The 21,216-nt window shown below is 34.7% G+C and overlaps 1 protein-coding gene across 2 annotated transcripts in view; it reads right to left on the reverse strand.

Moving 5' to 3' along the window:
• Window positions 1–598: 598 nt before the first annotated feature.
• Window positions 599–21,216, reverse strand: part of MMRN1 (multimerin 1) — a 56,020-nt gene continuing 35,402 nt past the window's right edge. For both annotated transcript variants that reach the window (XM_015244163.3, XM_072940528.1), the window contains exons 6-8: window positions 16,633–18,621; window positions 2,949–3,101; window positions 599–1,452 (exon numbers count right to left, since the gene is read on the reverse strand). In XM_015244163.3, coding sequence (XP_015099649.2) covers window positions 1,031–1,452; window positions 2,949–3,101; window positions 16,633–18,621 — 2,564 coding nt within the window. In that variant the 3' untranslated portion in view covers window positions 599–1,030. The remainder of the gene's footprint in view (window positions 1,453–2,948; window positions 3,102–16,632; window positions 18,622–21,216) is intronic.

The following is a 21,216-nucleotide window of genomic DNA, read 5'->3' on the forward strand; positions in this document are numbered from 1 at the left end:
ACATCTGTAGGAGGTAACACAGAGAAAGGATGGATGTGAATGCTGGAGAAGAAAGGCTGATTCTAAATCCTGCCTCAGTCCTTACTAGTTGTGAAGCTTGGTCCATTCCTTCATCACTCTATCTCTGTTTCTTCAGCTATAAAATGATGGTAGTAATACCCACCTTATACAAGGTTTTGTAAGAAATCGATGAGACACTGTATATAAGTTGCTTAGAAGAGAATCAGGGCACAGTGAGCATCCCATAAATTGTAATATCAGCCTGGAATACTATGAACCTGTTATAAGAATACGGCCAGGTCTGCATGTGTTGCCATAGGAGACTCACTGGAGGAAAGTTTTATTTTTTCCCCTGTAGATACTGTAAGGTGGAGGCAGGTAAAAGATATACTTGTATATCGTTAGACTTGGGTGTAAATGTTCAAATGTGTCAGTTATTACTTTATTCTCTAATTACAGGAAGGGAACAATAGTTAGGCATATTTCAAGTTTCTATTTCAACTTTCTTATTCGTGATTATGAATGAAAATGTTAGTATGTAAGATTGATCAACTCAACAGTAAAGAATAAAAATCAAAGTTTATAAAAACACTTTCTTTGAGCAATTTAATTTATTTGAATTTGTGAATTTAGGAAACATGTTATATATTTACATACACATGGAATAACAAAAGCATTTTACTGGAAAACTACTGTGACTGACAATACTGAGTGAGTGTCACTTTATAATATTACTTTACATTGAAATGCCTTACGTGAGAAAACAAAAAAGGAATGATTATGCTAACAATCGCACCTTGTTTTCTATGCCACTAAGTCTCTTTAGGAGCAATAATTCCTTTATATATAGGTTGTCCAAAAGAAATTCAAATAATTTTATGAAATAAACTTAACAGCCTTCCTCAGATTAAAAAAGAAGTTGGTTTTCATTCATGTAGAAAAACCGAAAACAGAGCAGATGTGCATGCAAAGATAAATAAAAACACAGGCTGCTTCTCAGTCAAGGTGACAGTCTGTCCTTCATACTAATTTATGTACGGTATAACAAGTAACCACTAAATGTAGTAGCAGGGGGAAATTTGGCTGGAATCGTTCCTCTGACAAGTCGCAACCACACTTCCTGCCCATAATTTAATTCTAATAAGGCATCCCCAGTCACAACCCTATCACAGCGTATCTCACTGTTAACATTTTCAGACTCAAATGCAAGCTTGTCTACTCCATCAACTACTAAAAATCCAGAGATATGAGCACTGAATGACTCAATAGTATATTTGAAAACATACACCCCAAGATAGGGAATTCTGAATTTTCCAGTTCTTGGAGTGTAGGAAGCTCCATAATTGACATCCAAGTTGTTAAATAGGATAGGACCAGGTGTAGTCATTCCGTAAGTATGGGATGCAAAAAACGCCACCATCGGTGCATATCTGTAAGAACCTTTTGAATAATCTGATAGTGGAAAAAAAGATAGAAAGGGTTAATTTTCATGTTTTGATCTTGTTTTGTTTCTATCTTTTATTATTTTCTGTCTTTATCACTTTATGTCAGTTACAAAAAGGGTTAGCAGAGGAAAAAAGGTCATTCACTAGATTTAACAAGGGCATAGGGGCCTGGATACCCGCCTCTTTTTTGTGTGTGACTTACCTGAAATTGCTTATCTTCTCTGGGACTCAGTTTCTCCACTTAGATCAAGATAGAATGATAGTAACACTTGATACCTCCCTCATAGAAATGCCTCAAAGATTAATTTGCATGTGGCTTTGATCTCTCCAGAGACAAAGGAATTCAAAGCACTCTGATGATTATGGTATGCCAGAATGTCTTAAAGCCCCTTGCAGGAATTAAAGCTGACATGACGTGGAAACAATTTTTCCAGCACCTTGTCAAACAGTTTCTAGAGGCTAAAATGGAAACCGAATGAAATCATACACACTATAGAGTAGATAAAAGCAATCTTCTATGTAATTAATGCCATATGTACTTACAAAGGCTGAGATTTCAAAACAGACTAAAGATTGTTCTTTATTATGCAACATATTAAGAAAAGCCTGATTTGAAATATGTTTGCCATCATTAAGGAGAATATTTTAAGTGCTGCACACACTTTCTTGTATAGGAATCAGAAAAGGTACACTCTTGAAGTAAATCTATAGCAACCTATACTTATAAAAGTAAATGGACAAAAAGACACCTTGTTCTAATCAGTCCACCTGAGCATGTTCCGACAGTCCTCAGCCAGTCACAATGACACTATTAGCTTGACCTTCATAGAAGACATACTGCTATGCACTTATTAAAGCTTCATTGAAAGAATCAGATCTGATCTGAATCAAAGATATATTCGTTAACAACTTATTTGAGGAGAAAAAGTTGGTATTACTTGGATATATATTTCTGTATTTTTTTATTATGGACTGCCATTTACCTTTTTAAAAATTAAATTAAAATTTTTATTTAAGTATAGTCAGTTTACCACGTGTCAGTTTCTAGTGTACAGCATGTTTCAGTCATACATATACATACATATATTCATTTTCATATTCTTTCTCATTATAGGTTACTATAGGATATCGAATATAGTTCCCTGTGCTATACAGTAGAAACTTGTTGTTTATCTGTTTTATATATAGTAGTCAGTATCTGCACATCCCAAACTCCTGATTTGTATTTTCTTTTAAGAAGATAAAGAGGGGGAGAAATTCATTAAACTGCCTGTATTATACCAATATTGAAAATTTCAATGAATATATATCAATATGACTACCCGACAAAAAGATATTTCATGTATGTCTGTAAATCCTGTGTTATTAAGTTTCAGAAGTAAAAGGAATTCATCCTCAAGTGAGTCCAGATTAAGCAGGTCTAAACATTCATTTGTAAATATTTTCAAAAAATGTTTTTGTTTATAACATTGAGCAAATCCAAGGGGGCATGTACTTTCTCACCTGGAGCCAAAGCATTTTCTTCCACCACCTTGATGGTGCAGTTGTCACCAGTAAAAGGATGTCGACACGCACAGACGACACTGATTCTTCCATTTATACACGTGCCCCCGTTCTGGCATGGGGACCTGCTACAGTCTGAATACTCCTTTGTCACTGGAAAAGAACCACGACAAAAGAGGGTAAAAATGACCTATTTTCCTGTTGATTTCAAATCATAGTCTGCAGCAGAATGGGAAAAATACTGAATTAGACTTAAGAAAAATGTGTTTCCAGGCCCAGATCGCCTACCAATGTAGTTATGAGACTTCATCCAAATTCCTTAACTTTCTGGGCTTACTCTGAAGACCTTTCCTGCTTCTTTGATGTGCAGATAATCCTGGGATCCATTGCATTTATTTGTGTTAAATATTAAAATTTTGGTCAATGTAGAATAGAATATCTGGACACAAAATCATGTATATTTAGAACCAGTACATGATAAAGGTAATGTCTCAAATCATTGGAGGAAAAAAAAAATGTCTATTCAGTAAACAGTGCTAAGCTAATTAGACATCCGTAAAAACAAATTCCACATGTACAAAAATACTAAATGTGGGAAAAAATCATTGCATTACAATCAAATAAAAAGAATATCTTTGTTGATCTTTAAAATTTTGGAAAATTTTAAGTTTTAAAATTTGTGTTCTTTTAATGCAAAACAAAACAGACAAAACTCAGAAGCCATAAGAGAAAAATCCTCACATTTGACCAATTAAGAATTAAAATTCACTTGCAATGAAAGCCACTCATTCCTGAATTTCAAAGATAAGTGACAGATTAAGAGGAAAGATTTTTTTAACAGATACAACAATCTAATGAATAATATCTGTAAAACATGAAAAGTTCTGATTAATCCAAAAGAAAAAGAAGATAACTGTGTAAAAAAAAAAGTGAAAAATGGGCAAATAATATGGGCTAGTAAATCAGTGAACAAAAAATACAAAAACACTAAAATTTTCAAAACTTATTCAACCTGACTACTAATTAAGAAATGATAAATTACCACCAACATTTTTATATCAGGTGGCAAAATTTAAAAAGAAAATAGTCATGCAATATGAAGGAAAATGGATATTTTCATACAATATTGGTTAGAGCTTATATTATTGGAAACTTTGAAAAGGACAAATTGACTGTACATACCAGAATTTAAAAGGTTCATTTGTTTTAAGCCAGAAATTTCTCCTGGCAGAATATATATTCCAGACACACTTGCTTATGTATACATAGATAATTGTTCAAAAAAGTTCTTTATGACATCATTTGCATTAGTGAAAAATTGCAGGACACCTAAATGACCATTGATGAGGGACTTGTTGAAGGAATTACAGTATCTTTTCACCAAGGACAGCGGTAGAAGAATGAAGAAGATCCCCAGTATATTTGAGTTGCCACAGATGGCAAGTTTCAGTTCACATATTAGATATAGAATAATTTCATTTATTTAGAAAGCCTCAACTTATGAATATTGTTGTAAACATAATATATACTTATGTAAAGGGAGACAAAATGTTGAATGAACACTTACATTACTGGCCACAGTTTCCACTATGGTGCCACCTTGTGGAAATAATGTTAATTCACAATTCACTCATTTCAAATCATGGTCATTGTTGATTTTTAAATTTAGGCTTATTTGCTTTAATATTTATCTCAAGAAGTGAGATTTATAAATACTTTAAATACATTCTAATTCATATTTAAATAATTCAAATTCACATAAGATGTGACCAAACTGTGTGCTTGTATTAGAACTGAAAATGATTTCTTTGAACTATAGTTGATTTAATGTTATATTACTAGTTTCAGGTGTACAACATAGTGATTCGATATTTTTTTAAATCATACTCCATTTAAAGTTTTGATAAAATATTGGCTATATACAGGGATGTTCTGTACATTACATCTTCGTATCTTATTTTATACCTAGTAGTGTGTACCTCAATCCCCTTCCTCCACTATGACCCCCCCACTACTAGTTAGTTCTCTGTATCTATGAGTCTGTTTGTTTTGTTTTATTTATCCATTTGGTTTATGTTTGCAAAGAAATATATATTACTTATGCAATTAGAAATTGATTAAAATTCTCTGGATAAATTCTTTGCAAAATTCTATAAACTATTTTCTTCATTAAGGTACACATAAAAAATATTATAGAAATGTAATATCTTTTAACAAATATTTCAAACCAGCCGTTTCTTTAACATCATTTCTCAACTACTTGAATAGATTACGAAACGCTTCCTTTTGCTGTTTGCTGTCATTCTAAAACCTAGCTCATCCTTAATCTAATACTCTAACCCTTCTTCTTAGTTTCTCAAAGATTGAGTAGAGTTTGATGCTATGATGTCATTGGCATGTTTTTCTAGGGACATGGAATTCTTTCCAGCAAACTTTCCACAACTCCTCTCCTACCCTGGGCTTCAATAACCTCTTAAACTCCTTCCACTCCAGGTATTTTCTTTGATGGAAATCAGTACAATTAGTTCTGCCAACTCAACATTCTACTGTCTTGTGCAAATAGCATAACTAATCTTTTAATATTCATTTCCCTGCTCTGAACATGACTAAAATTCTTTTGCCACTGTCTTGGAATGTTTCCTAAGTCTCAATTTGTTCTGGTCTTTGCTTTCTGGATCCTAATATCTACTCGAGTTACATTTTCTATTAATCCTACTTCCATATTTCATAAATGCTCATGTTAAATTTGAACTCATTGAAGGGCTCCTTACATTTTCAAAGTGCACTGTCTTTGCCAGTATTTGCCATTCTTTATTTTAATGACTTGCTTAATGTGTGAAGTCCATGGGAAGAGGGGACCACTCTTCCCATTTACCACTCTGTCCACTCAGTCTTTCTCAGTCCTCATTCAACACTTACTCACTAGGTATTTGATGAATAAAATGCAGGGGCACTTTATATTGCTGCCTTCTGCTTTTACTTCTATTTTCATTTATAGTATACACAACATGTTATATATCATATGTTTTATATAATAGAATATTTTACTTTTATTTATTATTTAAATTGTTGTTTTATTTCATTTTTAATGCTTAGTTCTACTTTAGCATCAAGATTTTATTTTATTTTTTATTTCTTCATTTAAATGATAACATTGCAGACAGCAGAAAACTCTGATCCCTGCTTAGGGCAGAATGGAATTTCCAACAGATTAGGGAGGGGACCTATCACTGTCTCTGGGCTAGTTTTGTCACAAATAGAGGAAAGTACTGTACAAATCCACCACATAACTCTGCTCTAGATACTATGTCCACACAACATTGTAACTTTTCTTTATCTTTCCTCCTGATTTCAGTGCTCTCTAACATGTTTTCACCCTCACACCGATGAATACATCAATTTTCAGTGCTATTCTGTCGCATCATTTATCCGAGTTATTTCTATCAAATAAAGCTTATCCTTCCATTGCTCTAAAAATACTTCATGCACCTTTTTCTAACAACTTCTAGAAATGTGCATAGTTGTTTATATTTAATTTTCAAATCCATTGTTCTATTCACTCCTATTCTGTTCATTGGTGTATAGTTGGATGGAAATATTGTTTCCAACTATCTTTACTACTTTTCCTTCAAATTATCAGGGTTTTAAAAATTCTTCTTTTTATATCACATCTGTTTTTCTTGATACTGTTTCTGAGATCTTTTTTCTCAACCCTTCAAGTGTAACTTAAAGCACATTTAATCATATCAGCAATCTTTATCAAATGCATTGGTCCTGTCCCAGATGATCTATTCTAACCCTTGTCATTAAGCTATTTTCATTCATCTTAAGCCATGACCCAGGACATTTAATGTTTTTTACTTGGTATTGTCATCTGTTTTTGCCTTTTTCTTTAGAGTCATAATCTTAAATCAAAAGGAGTATTAAAGAATGGCAAATACACTGAAATATGCTCAATAACATTAGTCATTAGGAAAATGCAAAATAAAATCACAATTAGATACAATAATACACCTATTAAAGTGGTAAAACAAACAATATTAACAAGTGCTGGCAAGACTGTGGAGCAATGAGAATTCTCATACATTACTAGTACTGGAAATGGAAAATGACTGGCCAGTCCTTCTGAAGTTCAACTATACTTATTGTATAACCAAACTATGCTATTGCTGCGTATTAACTCAAGAGAAATGAAAAGTTTCCATACACAAAAACCTGTAAGTAAATGTTTGTAGCAGCTTTATTCATAATCAAGGCAAACTGGAAACCACCAAAATATCCTTCAACTGGTAAATGGATTAAAAAACTATAGTACATCCAAAGAATGGACTGCTACACAGTAATGAAAAATAATACATGCAACAATGTGGATGAATCTATGGATGAATCTCAAACATGGTTGCCAGTGACTAGGAGAGGAGGGAGGGTTTGACTACAAAGGTACAAAAAGGAATTTTGGGGGGTGATGGAGATGTTCTGTATCTTGATTGTTATGGTAATTACATGACTACACATTTGTCAAGAATCATTAACTGCACATCCAAAATAGTGGATTTAACTGAATGTAAAGTATACCATAAACAAACATCTCCCCAACATTTTTACTTCTATTATTCTGTTTGCACAAGTCCTCCTTTCCTTCTATACCACTATGTCTTTTTTTTTTTTTTCTTAAAGACTTTGAGTTCAGAGACACATGTACTTTCCTGGTTCTGATCACACTTCTTTTCTGTCTCTCTTTCTTCTGCTCTCTTCAAATATAGGAAACCTCCATGCCTCTGTCTTCAGTTCTCTTCTTTTTCTCTAGCTACCTAATTTACTTCTGTGCCCTCAAATATCATCTCTGTGCAAATAATTCCCAATTTTTATCTACAAACCCTCTTCTGGTTCCAGACCCAGATTGCTAACTGACTTTTAGACATTTCCATAGAGATAAGAGCTCTTTTATGTATCACAGACTAAACTTCCCATCCTGTGTTCATCTGCACTTCCTCCTTAACCTTCCAATTTCCCTTAATGGAATGACCAATTTCCCATCACTGATGCTTTTTTAAACTTTGGTGTTATTCATTATTCTAAGAATTTGTATTTTCAATTAGCTGTTTTCTACAAAATATATATTCACATTTAACTACGATTCCCAGCTTCTATTTCATTCCTGTCTCTATCACCTATCTGAGGTCTTAATCTATTCATGCTAGGGCTGCTGTAATGATTTTCTAACTGATCTGTTAAAGAACTCAGAATAAATCTTAATAATGCACTTATGTGATTATGTCCTACTCCTGCTCAAAAATCTTTAATTGTTTCCAACAGAATGGATTTAAACATATTACACTCAATACAGGGAGTGAATGACTGATTGAATGAATGCTCAGCCCAAATCTACCTCTTCCAAGAAATTTGCCCAAACATCCAGTTCTTATCAAGACACTAAATTCTTGTGATAATGAGTCCCTATAATACTCATTTAAGTGCTTAGTATATGGTGTGGCATGTTTCTTTTCTTTCACATTCAAAATAACTTTATAACAATATAGTGTTCAAAAGCACATGGAAAAGCATTTTAAAACATAAAAACCCAACAGCCGTAAAACCAACAACTACTAAATATCACGTTACTCATCTGGGTACATCTTCCACTATCAACTTTTGTTACAACAAAGTTACAAAGTTTCTGAGCCAGGGCATTGCTTTCTATTCCTTTCCATTCCCCGTTTCCTGCAGAGTTCACTATTTTTCCAAAAACTGAAGCTGATTCTATCATCTTATTTAATAGTACTGCACTCTGCTCCCAACGCACCCCAGCACATCCCACAATTCTCTGATTCCCTACCTTTCTCTGCTTTTTCTTTTATGCATAATATTTGTCACTTTTTAACATATTATATAATTTATATCTTATCATTTTTTTCCCCTCTCTATCTCCAATAGTGTAAATTCCAGAAAGACAGAAAATTTTAAAAAAAGTTATGATATATCCAAAGCATGTATAACAGTACCTGATTTTATTTGGCACTTAATTAATATTTGTTGAATTGAACAGTTATGAATTATCACTATTTTCAAGTAATAGCAATAACTCTAAAGACAGTTAATGATCCTAAGAGAAAAACTGCTTAAGTGAGATTAAGTTCAGTATTTTGAGTTAATATGGCACTGAATATTAAAAATTACCTTGCACTTGTATCTTTAATCTAGGAAGGTATTTTCAAAACATTTTCTTGAGATAGATCTGTAGTTTGACATTTTCAAGCAAACTTCTTGGTTTATAATAAAGTCACTGAGTTTAGGTTCTGTTTGAAAGGCCGTGTGATGTCTCCTCATTATTACTCACATAATTATTGGACTGTCTGAGTATTTTTCATAACTTCTAATTTAGCCTGGCAGTACTGAAAAATAACAATCAGAGGCTGACGTCCACATAAGGTGTGTTCATTCCACGACCTCTTTGTTTCTTCTCAATGTTCTCACCCGACTTCTCTCCCTCCCAACTGCCCTTGGAGAGGCTGTCCTCCTGACTCTCTCCCATCTCTGGTCTCCCCACAACACACATATATTATCCCGACTTATCTCCCCCAAACCCAGAGTTTCAAAACACCATCCTTGTGCTGATGCCTGTCCGATCTAAATAGCCATGAAAGTTTGTAAATGTAACACTGGCTAAAGATTGTAAGACCTAGAAAAGAGTTCTTAAAGGAGTGGTGATTAGCCATAAAAAAAAAATGGTTTCCTATTTTGTAAAAGGTCAGTATGTATTCTGGTTCCTATAAGACCTTGACACAATGACAAGCAGTAACTTTTTTTTACTGACTTCTTTATTTCTCCAAACACTGTGTAACAGTTTTACCGGTAATTTGTTTTAGCAGTAAAGAGACTTGAGTTTAGATTGAGCAATGAGGTTATCAATGAAGTATCATGTGATATTTTCCCCCAAAACAATGATATTTAAAATAAACAGCTCTGGTGTGTGCCCGGCTAGCTCAGTCGGTAGAGCATGAGACTTAAAATAAACAGCTGTGAGTAATTCCAGTTAAATTTATAATAAAATACTTATTATTTCTTTTCAGATCCACTTTGAAGCTGTGTATAGTAAAACTGGCAATTAAGAACTTTTAAAGTATGTTTTTCAAATTTCATATGCAGTTAATATACAGCAGGGCTATTTCTTCATGCTGCAATTTTTTTTTTTGTCAAGATGCAAGTATCATCTCCACTCAGACTGCTGTGCAACAAGCTTACAATTGGTGATTTAATAATCCAAACACCCCCTTTTTTTGTGCTGGACAATCAATATGGCACAAAACAATACTATCACATGAAAATTTGAGTTTATAGTGTTAAGGACCAGTGGAAAGACTTCTTTTCATTGTATTTAATTATAGACCTGTTAATTATCAAATTTGGTTTCAAGTCTTTGGTGTTAAAGAAACAGTCCATTGTTGAGAAATAGCTCCTGTGATTCTTGTTAGGAAACAAATCCAGATCTATGCAGTGACTATGTAAATGGCACCTGGTATCCTTGTCCCATTTCCTTTTTATTGTCAGACCATGCATTATAAATTTTGGTTCAGATGTGAACATCAAATACACGGGTTTCTGACTGTTCACCTTAGAGATCATGGTCACTCTATTGCAAGACATGGTGCAGGAAAGGATTGTCAATTTTTTCAGCATCCTCTCCTTAACTGTCATCTTTCCGTACAAAGGGGAATCCTCTGGAAAGCTACTGGAGTCGTTTCTTCTGCCAATGAACAATGAACAACAACTAGTTCATTTAATATTCTCTTCAACACTGATATGTTTTATTGACACAAACTGGGGAGGCTATCCCAGAAGACAGTCTAGCTAACCAACTCTGACACAAAGAATATCTTTAAGATCATGAGCAGAAAAGAGTCAACATAGCCAGCCTGAGACTGCTACTTTTAGAAAGGCCAGACTGTGAGGATTTGCCCTTAGTCTATACCTGGGAACGCGGCTTCTCTCCATTCTCTAACTAAAAAGTGTCATTTGCTGTGCCCTGACTCTTTGTATAAACAATACGGTTTATGCTGAACTGAACTTTCGCTTTTCTCTGAGAGTACGGAGTTTGGGTAGGTGCTAGGCAGAGGATGCTTACATGACCAGTCCTGTTATGGACCAAATGCTTATGTCCCCTACAAATCCGTATGTTGAAATCCTAACTCCCAGAGGAGGGTGTAGTTCAGTGGTAGAGTGCCTGCTTGGGTTCAATCCCCAGTACCTCCTCCAAATGTAAATAAAGAAATAAATCAAATTACCTCCCCCTCATAAAACAAACAAAAACAAGTAATAATAAATAAATAAGTAAATAGACCTAATCACTACCCTGTGCACACACACACAAAATTTCTTTTTAAAAAAAGGAACCCTCACTCCCAATGTGATGGTATTAGGAGGTGAAGCCTTGGGGAGGTATTTAGGTCATGAGGGTGGAGCCTTCATGAGCAGGATTAGTGCCCTTTTGAAAGGGACTCCAGAGAGCTCCCCAGCTCCTTCCCTTATGCCCAATGAGAACAAAACAAGAAGTTGGTAGTCTCAAATCCAGAAGACAGCTCTCACCAGAACCTGAACACGCCCGCCTGATCTCAGACTTCTAGCTTCCATAACTGTGAGAAGAAAATTTCTGTTCTTTATAGGCCGCCTTATCTATGGTACTTTGTTATAGCAGTGTGAGTCTGTTTCTGTTTTGGAAATAAGTTCATTTGTAGCATTTTTTTAGATTCCACATAAGTGATATATTTATCTTTCTCTCATGTACTTCACTTAGTATGATAATTTGAAAAAAACTCTTATTAAAACTTTTTGCAGATTTTTTTAGTGCTTGTCAATACACATGCATTTGTATACAGTTAAGCCTTTATATTTTTTATCCTGTCATTTTTGATTTAGCATTTTGTGATAAGCATAAGCTCATTTAGGAACATGTGTTGAGTCTAAAACAAAGCAAAGATAGAACAATAGAATAATATGAGCATTTAAATTATGTTGATACACCGAAACAGATATCAGCTATTAATTGAAAATGTTATAGAAAATAAAATACAAACATTGAATATAGCTAAGAAAATTATATAATCACATCTACCTTAATAATAAACTGTATGCAAGTTATTTATTTGATCCTCAAAATAAACTTTGTAAGGTGGATATGTTATTGTTTTATAAATGTGGACAGTATGTTTTAGAAAAATAAACAACTTATTACAAATAAATACTTTGGTAGACAGGACTTAAACCTTGTTCACCTGGTTTCAAATCCAGTCCTTCTTAATAATCACAGCAGCCTCTATGCGGATTCACAAAACTTAGAAATGGTTTAAAGTGGTATAAACCAGCTAAGTATCCACTAAGTTCTTATTTTTCTCTTTAAAACTGTTTAAATTCACAGCAATGATAATTTAAAAAGATGTGTTTGGTATGCTACCAAACCCTTTACAGAATGTAATTTTTCTTATGAAGAGTAGTTAAAGTGATAGTTGTAAGTAAAAGAGATTTATTAAAGAGAGCTAAGTATATCTCGTAAATACTAGAGAAATGGTTAAAATAAAAAGTCAACAGCCTCACACGCAGGAGGTGCACATCCTCGGCAAAGCTGCTGCTGACACTATTAGAAGAAGATCCATCTCCTCTTGGAAGGCAAGCAGCCAAACTTTCTCTACAGGGACAAATCTGCCAATTGCTGTACAAACAAATCTTCAAAGATGAAATAAAACCCTCTTGGTGTCTATTGGACTATTGTTTAGAAACAAATCAAATAATTTGTGATTCAATCGGAACGTTTTGTCCCATTGGCCTAGGAAGAATAGTAATTAGCATAACTGGATGTGGGAATGGCTCTGAAGAAACTGAAAGGAATGAGGATTCTGAATTTTACCTCCTACTGCATCAGCTTGAAGATCTCATGAATAACCACTGGTGACTTTCAATGACACCTGACCACTGGCCGTATCACAGAAAAGCTAAACTGAAAAATAGCAGCTTTACATCCTTCTGATCAGTGCAGAAACAAGTGGCAGAATTTGGATCCTCAAGAAAGCAAACTCCCTGGGAATATCAGCTCTGGCCATGTGGAGTATTTGCAGATGGCCAGACTCTGAGATTGTTATGATGCAGGGAACACAAGAAGAAGGAAGAGAAAAGCAGGTGAACGCACTTCACAGTCTACTTGAGTGCAGCGGATGAGCTGAGCCCTGAGTTCAACAGACCAGGAGTCAGCCTCCATCACTTGCATGTTGCATGACCTCAGGCAGCATATCTTAGTTTATCTCTTCAAGGTTTAGTTTACACATCTTCAGTATAAGAATAATGATAGTGATCTCATAGGTATTAAGAGAATTGCATATGCAGTATAATTTGTGCAGTGCCTGGGGTATAGTGTTAATAAATGGTATCTAGCAGTATATTATTATAGTAGTAGTAGTAGTAGTAGTAGTAGTAGTAGTAGGCTTCAAAATAGGTTATCAGTTATTAAAATTAAGATTAAACTTTTAAATCTATCTTTACATGATTTTTCTTTCTCTAAACTGCCTGTATTCAGCAAATGATAGTGGGTATCACCTGAATATTACTGTGAGATTTGTAGAATGATGATAAATTATCTTCTGGTGTTCGTGAGGTAGGGGAGCAATGTGGCTAGATGGTATTTATAATATCATAGCAAAGGTCAATGGAAACCAAAAGCCAAATTTAACCAGTATGGCAGTGTGTCTCCCCCCTGGTATCAAAGAGTATAAAAGGGAGGGAGAGTAGAGTTCAGTGGCAGAATGAGTGCCTAGCATGCACAAGGTCCTGGGTTCAATCCCTAGTACCTCCATTAAAAATAAATAAACAAACAAACAAACAAACCTAATTACCTCCCCCCACCAAAAAAACAGGAATAGTAAATTAAAAATAAAGTGATGTTATAAAGAAAGGAAGAAAAAACTAGACATTAAATTTTTTTTAAGAGTATTAAAGGAAGTAGTTTGCAATTGGTTTCTTCTTATAGACGAGTTTAGCCTGAGTCCGCTGGTTTCATTGCTTTGTATAGACTTTACCTGCTCAGCTGTCCAATGAATGCCATCAGTTTTATGACCATAGAAGCTAAGCTGGCTTAATGAGCGTGAGTATCTATGTATCCACTTGAAAGTGCCCCACACATTATGTTGCTGCTCCTGCACAAAGTGAATATCTACCCCACATAGGAAATTAGGCCAATGTATCCTTATGGCCTTAATGTTGTTATTGGTTACTTGACAAAGATAAAATAAAGAACTTTTAATTAATTATTAACTTTAGGCCTAGAAAAATTCTACTTACAGTAAATAAAGGAACAGGAAGCAATTTTATCAAGGCATCATTGGAAAAAAAGAGAATCAGAACCGAGTTAATTATTAGCCCATTAAGTCCAATACTGAGCCAACTGTTATATAAAAAAATCTACATGCAATTTTTATAAGTGCCTAACATGCATTCTTTATCCTATAACAGTTTATTAGTTCTTACATTCTATTGAATCTTTTAACTCAATTAATTTTGAAGGTATTTAAATTTATACTTACTGTAGAGATACAGGTATTTTTTGGTGAAAAAAAAATGACATGGTTTGCCTATTGCATGAGAACACATCCTGTAGAGCTTAACTGAAACTCATTTGCTGTGTCCACAAGAGGACCAAGGATTAAAACAGTATGGAAGAAGAACAACTCTATTTTTCCTAAAAGTATTATTGTAAGAACATCTTGTACTGAAATACCACTCTTTCTCTTGGAAACACGTACGTCTAAATAGTTTGTTCTGTGATCCCACAGGGCAAGATTAGTCCTCCTGGATCAGATTAATTTAGAGGGAGTCATAAATAAATACAATAGTTTAAATAGTTAAGAGACAATTCAACATTGTATTACTCTGTGATTTTTAATATTATCAGAACATTCAGAGATTAAATATGAAGAGTCATATTATGTTAGGATAATGATTATCCTTTTTAATTAAAAAGCAATAAAATACAAATTTCATCCAAATGATTATATAATTTAACAGCAGACTCATATGAAAGGAACACTGGCATCTCTTTTAGTAAGAACTAGGAGCTATTTTATAGTGGAAAGATTATTTAATATCACTCATATGCCAAACACATTAATAAAACACTTCTTTAATACAGAGAGACTATTAAGTGGTTTATATGCACTGCATTAAATTCCTCTCTGCTGCCAAATTTACACTTCTCCTTTGGTGTTTACAACATCTGCCAGTGGTACTCCTAACCTCTCATTTCCCAAATGCAAAAAAAAACCACAGAATATTTTAGGTCTCTCCCCTCCCCAGTGCTGTGCATTCAGGCTGTGAACAGCTCACATTTTTTCTTTCTTCCTTTTTTTTTTTTTTTATAGTGGTTCAGTTTGCAACATAATTCTGCTAATGAGCTCAGCAAAATGCCTATTGCAATCCAATCATAAAAAGAAGCTGAGACCCAGAGAGGTGAACTTACTCAAGGCTACACAGAAACTTACTGAAACAACTAGGGTCAGAATCATGATTTGCTGTTCCTCAGATCATTAACTTTCCCACAGTCTTTCTGTTTCTGTTGGTTTTACTTTCATGACTTTACTCATATCTGTCTCCTCCGCTTCAGCTACCTCTTCCTTAGATCTAGCTCTCACCGCCTGATCTTGCTGATAATGTCCTGATTGGCGTCTCTAATTGCATTTCTTGTAGTCATGCTATGCACCACTGTCTAGCTTCATGCTTCTGAGACACAGTTCTCGTCACACCCAACCCTCTCCTGGAAATGTTCAAAGACCACTCTTTACAGAATCATGTCTAAATGCCTTGTAGGCGTCTCCTCAAAATTCCTATGTTGGAATCCTAACCCCTAAAGCTGATAATTTTAGGAGGTGGGGACTTTGGAGGTGCTTATGTCATGAGGGTGGAGCCCTCATGAATGGGATTAATGTCTTATAAAAGGGACCCCACAGAGCCCCTTCACCCCTTTCACCACATGGGGACAGAGTGAGCAGTGAACCAGTAAGGGGACCCTCACCCAATGTGACCATGCTGGCACCCTGATTTTGAACTTCCCAGCCTCCAAAACATCAAGAAATAAATTTCTGTTTTAAGCTACCCAATCTGTGTATTTTGTTACAACAGCCCAAAGGGACTAAGATACTTATCTTGGCATTCAAGGTCCTCTGTGATTTGCCCTGTTTGAATTCCTGCTCACTATGCATTCATTCAGTTAGACAGTCATTCCACAGATATTTATAGAGTTTCTCTTGTGTACCAGACACTTTGCCAGGTAACACCAAAATGAGCAGGACACAATCTGGTTTTATTTTATCAAAAAGCACATTGCCTAATAGCTTCCTTTAATTATGTATGCAAAAAAATGTTTTATAAGAGCAAAGGGCAAATTTGATTGTTTTATAGGGTCTTGTCAGAAAAAAGTTAAATAACATGTAGAGAAATATTTATAAACATGTGTTTTGTATTGATGCCTGATTTACATAGATGAAACCAGATTCAGATAATATATCAGTGACCTTTGAGTTACTTAACAATTTACCCAAGTTCCAGTAAGCGCCTTTTAGACCATATGATCTTGCTAAACCATACAGATCTACTAAATACCATTTAAATATGAAAAGAGATTAAAAGTTATTTTTTGGAAATAGCTTACCAGGAAGTAGAACGTTGTCTGTGTTTCTTTGGGTCCGGCCTATCAGGGCAGCGGTAAGATTCACTGCTGGTTTCTTAAGTGTATTGGGTTTCTTCAGCAATGGTTTTATTCGCTCCTGTGACTTGACAAGGTTTGCAAGACTACCAGACAATGACTGATTTATATGCCGAGTTAAATTAGATAGCACAATTTGCATTTTTATTTCAATTACTGATTCCACAAATTCTGTCAGACCTTTCTGAAGAAGTTGAGTATCTGGTAGGGAACCTTTTATCCTCTTAGATATGGTAGCATTCAGTTCTGATACACCTGTAGAAGCATTATAACACATCACTAAAGCTTCATAGAGAGTTTTGTTAAGTACAGAGAAATTAGTCGAAAGATGGATGGATTTTGCTTCCAGTGCTTTAAATCTGGAACTGAGTACCTGCTGTTGAAGGGCCTGATCTCTTTCATTTGTCACCACACTGCCTTTTTTTAGTGAAACATAATAAGGTATGAGCGTCTTGGTCACTTTGGACTCAATGCCTTGCAACCGAGTTTCAAAATTTTTGGAAATCTTTGTGGCTGAAAGTATTTTTTCCTCCAAATGACTCATGTTTTGCTGGTATCTTATCACTTGGGAACTGGTCTCATTCAACATTTGGTAAATATTTTCAAAATTGGACAGACTCAGTTTTTCATCTTTAGATATATATGCAAGGGCTTTGGCAACTTGCAGGACAAAGTTATATTTCTGATTGTCATTGACCAAAATCTGAATAGAATTATTCAAATGTTGAAACTGAGAAATAAATGTCAAAATAGTTTCCATATTCTGGGTACATTTATGATGGACCTCAGGATTATACTTTATTGTATTTGAAGTCTCTTTTAACATGTAGTTGTCTTCAATGAAATCAATGGCATTATTTATAATAGTTACTGTCTTATTCAGACCATCTTCCATTTCTAAGGCTTGTTCATTGATACGTCTGTCTAAGGCATCACCACGACTCTGTACTTCATTTCTAAGTAAGTTGTATCTTTTTGTAAGTTCTTTGATGAGAAAATTTAGACTGTTGACAGCACTAGTCAGATTTTCCACTTTTTTCTTCATCGCTGCTGCTTCTTTTGGTTGTCTGTATGTCATTGTCTCTTGAAATGATGCTCCCTGCTCGAGCAAGGGTTGAAGAATCTCCATATCATAAGTCAGATCATTTAGTTGCTCATTCATTTTATCCATCTTATTGTCCATTGGAAAGAGAACCTCAGCCAACGTTTGGTTTAAAATTTGTAAATTCTCTTCTACGTCCTCAATTTGAAATTTAAAATCATTTCTGCACTTGGATAACATGTCTTCACATTCACTCCTGACAGATTCTTTCTCCATTTCCAAAGCAAGGGTGAGATTGTTAATCTTGCTCTCTTGCATGTGCAAATCACCAAACATCTGCAGCATCACTGAACCCTGCTTCTTTATCTTCTCATGTAGAGTAGACAGGTACTCAGTGACATTATCACTAACTGATTCAGCAGCTGGAACACTCTTCTGACTGGGGAGTTGCTCAGTTGATAAAAGATGCTCCTGTATTTCCTTCATTTTAGAAAGAGTCTTGTTGAGGGATTCATAATACAAAACACTCCTGGAGTGTTCCTGTTCTAAGGCACCTTCCAAGTGAGTCTGCTTCGCTTCTAGCTCTTTAATAGGCTTTCCACATGTGAATGTCATTTCTTGTCTCATATTCACAATGTGATTTTTTAGCTCCAATATATCGGTTGAAGTGGGCCTATTTTCTTGTATTAAAACAGACTTTTGCTGGACTGCTATCGAAACCACAGATTCATTAACTTGTTGAATTATTTGTCTGGTGTCTTCAAGCTCCTCTGATAGAGTTGATACTGTCTTGAAGAGCTGTGCTATGGTCTCCTGCATGTCATTTTGAAAAATTTTAAATTGTTCTCTTACTATGTCCTTTACCAGATCAGTAATGCTTTTGGATTTTAGACCTGGAGAAAGAAAGGGTAAACAACAATAAGTGACACATGATTTCAATTATGTGAACTTTAGATATCTTTAAAAATATAAACGTTCGAGACTAAACACTAACATCATAAAATAATAAAAATACTTCCTCACTATATTTACTTAAGAATTTTTTAAAATTACTGTAGTCCAGGGGGGAGTGCCAAGATGGTGGAGTATAAGGACACATAGCTTATCCCCTCCCACAAATACACTGAAAATTACATCTACAGACCCATCAAATTGCACAGAACACCTACTGAACTTTGGCAGAATATCTCTTACTTTGAAATACAAGAAGATTTCTCATAAAATCCAGTAGGGGGAAAAAATAAAAAGAAAAAGGAAATTGGTGCAGGACCCATCCCTTGAGGAAAGAACAGCAACGGAGGAAACGCCTTCACGCTGTGACACCCCCTCTCCAGCACGGAGGTCAGCTCCACACAAAAACTGCTAGAGCTGATAACAGAATTTGGCAAGGTAGCAGGATACAAGATTAACATACAGAAATCAGTTGTATTTTTTTACACTTACAATGAAATATTAGAAAAAGAAAGTAAAGAAACAATCCTCTTTAAAATTGCATCCAGAAAAATAAACTACTTAGGTGTAAATCTGACCAAGGAAGTGAAAGACTTATACATGGAGAACTACAAAACATTGATTAAGGAAATTAAAGATAACTTAAAGAAATGGAAAGATATCCCATGTTCCTGGATTGGTAGAATTAATATTGTTAAAATGGCCATACTACCCAAAGCAATCTACAGATTTAATGTGATTTCTATCAAACTAACCTGGACACTTTTCACAAAACTAGAATAAATAATCCTAAAATTTATCTGAAATCATAAAAGGCCCAGAATTGCCAAAGCAATACTGAAGAAAAAGAACAAAGCTGGAAGAAAAACACCCCCAGACTTCAGACAATACTACAGAGCTACAATAATCAAAACAGCATGATATTGGTACAAAAACAGCCACATGGATCAATGGAACAGAATAGAGAGCTCAGAAATAAACCCACAGACTTACAGTCAATTAATCTTTGACAAAGGAGGCAAGAATATACAATGGAGAAAAGACAATCTCTTCATCAAGTGATGCTGGGAAAACTGGACAGCCACAAGTAAATCAATGAAGTTCGAATAGTCCTTCACACCATAGTCCCTCACAAAAATAAACTTAAAATGGCTTAAAAACTTAAATATAAGACAAGACTCTCAGAAGAAAACATAGGCAAAACATTTTCTGACATAAATCTTAGTAATATTCTCCTAGGGCTGTCTACTCAGGCAATAGAAATAAAAGCAAGAATAAACAAATGGGACCTAACTAAACTTGTAAGCTTTTGCACAGCAAAGGAAATTGTAAGCAAAACAAAATGACAACCTATGGAATGGGTGAAAGTAATTGCAAATGATGTGACTGACAGAGGCTTAATTTCCAGAATATATAAACAGCTCATAAAACTTAACAACAACAACAAACCCCAAATAGGCAGAAGACCTAAAAAAGCAATCCCCCAATGAAGACATACAAGTGGCCAATAGGCACATGAAAAAAATGCTCAATATTGCTAATTATTGGAGAACTGCAAATCAAAACTGCAATGGGGTATTACCTCACACCAGTCAAGATGGCCATGATTAAAAAGTCCACAAATGATAAATGCTGAAGAGGGTGTGGAGTAAAGGGAACCCTCCTACACTGCCGTTGGGAATGTAGTTTGGTGAAGCCATTATGGAAAATAGATATGAAATTCCTCAAAAAACTAAAAATAGACTTACCATATGATCCAGCAATACCACTCCTGGATATATATCCACAGGCAACTCTAATGCCAAAAGATACATGCACCCTAATATTCTTAGCAGCACTATATACAATAGCTAAGACCTGGAAACAACCTAAATGTCCATTGACAGAGGACTGGATAAAGAAGCTGTGGTATGTTTACATAATAGAATACTACTCAACCATAAAAAAGAATAAAATAATGCCATTTTCAGCAACATGGATGGACCTGGAGAATGTCATTCTAAGTGAAGTAAGCCAGAAAGAAAAATATCATACAATATCACTCTTATGTGGAATCTAAAGAAAAAAGAATACAGTAATGAACTTATCTATAGAACAGAAACAGACTCACAGACATAGTAAACAAACTTATGGTTACTGGGGAGAAAAGAGGTTGGGAAGGGATAAATTGGGAGTGTGAGATTTGCAAATATTAACTATATAAAATAGATTAAAAAAACCAAATTTCTTCTGTATAGCACAGGGAACTGTATTCAATATCTTGTAGTATCCTATAATCAAAAAGAATATGAAAACAAATATATGTTTGTATATGTATGACTGGGACATTACGCTGTACACCAGAAATTGACATGTAACTGACCATACTTCAATAATTTAAAAAAAATTACTGTAGTTCATAGAAGGTGATCACCTTCTTAATTGATATGTCTGAGGGAAGAAGTCAGCTGCAGTATTACACACACTAGAACCATAAAACTAAGGTGCTCTAGACAAAAGACATAGAAGAACTACTATGACTTCAGTTAGCGTATTTT

The sequence above is a fragment of the Vicugna pacos genome, chromosome 2 (genome assembly GCF_048564905.1).
Source record: "Vicugna pacos chromosome 2, VicPac4, whole genome shotgun sequence".
Taxonomy (NCBI): Eukaryota; Metazoa; Chordata; class Mammalia; order Artiodactyla; family Camelidae; genus Vicugna; species Vicugna pacos.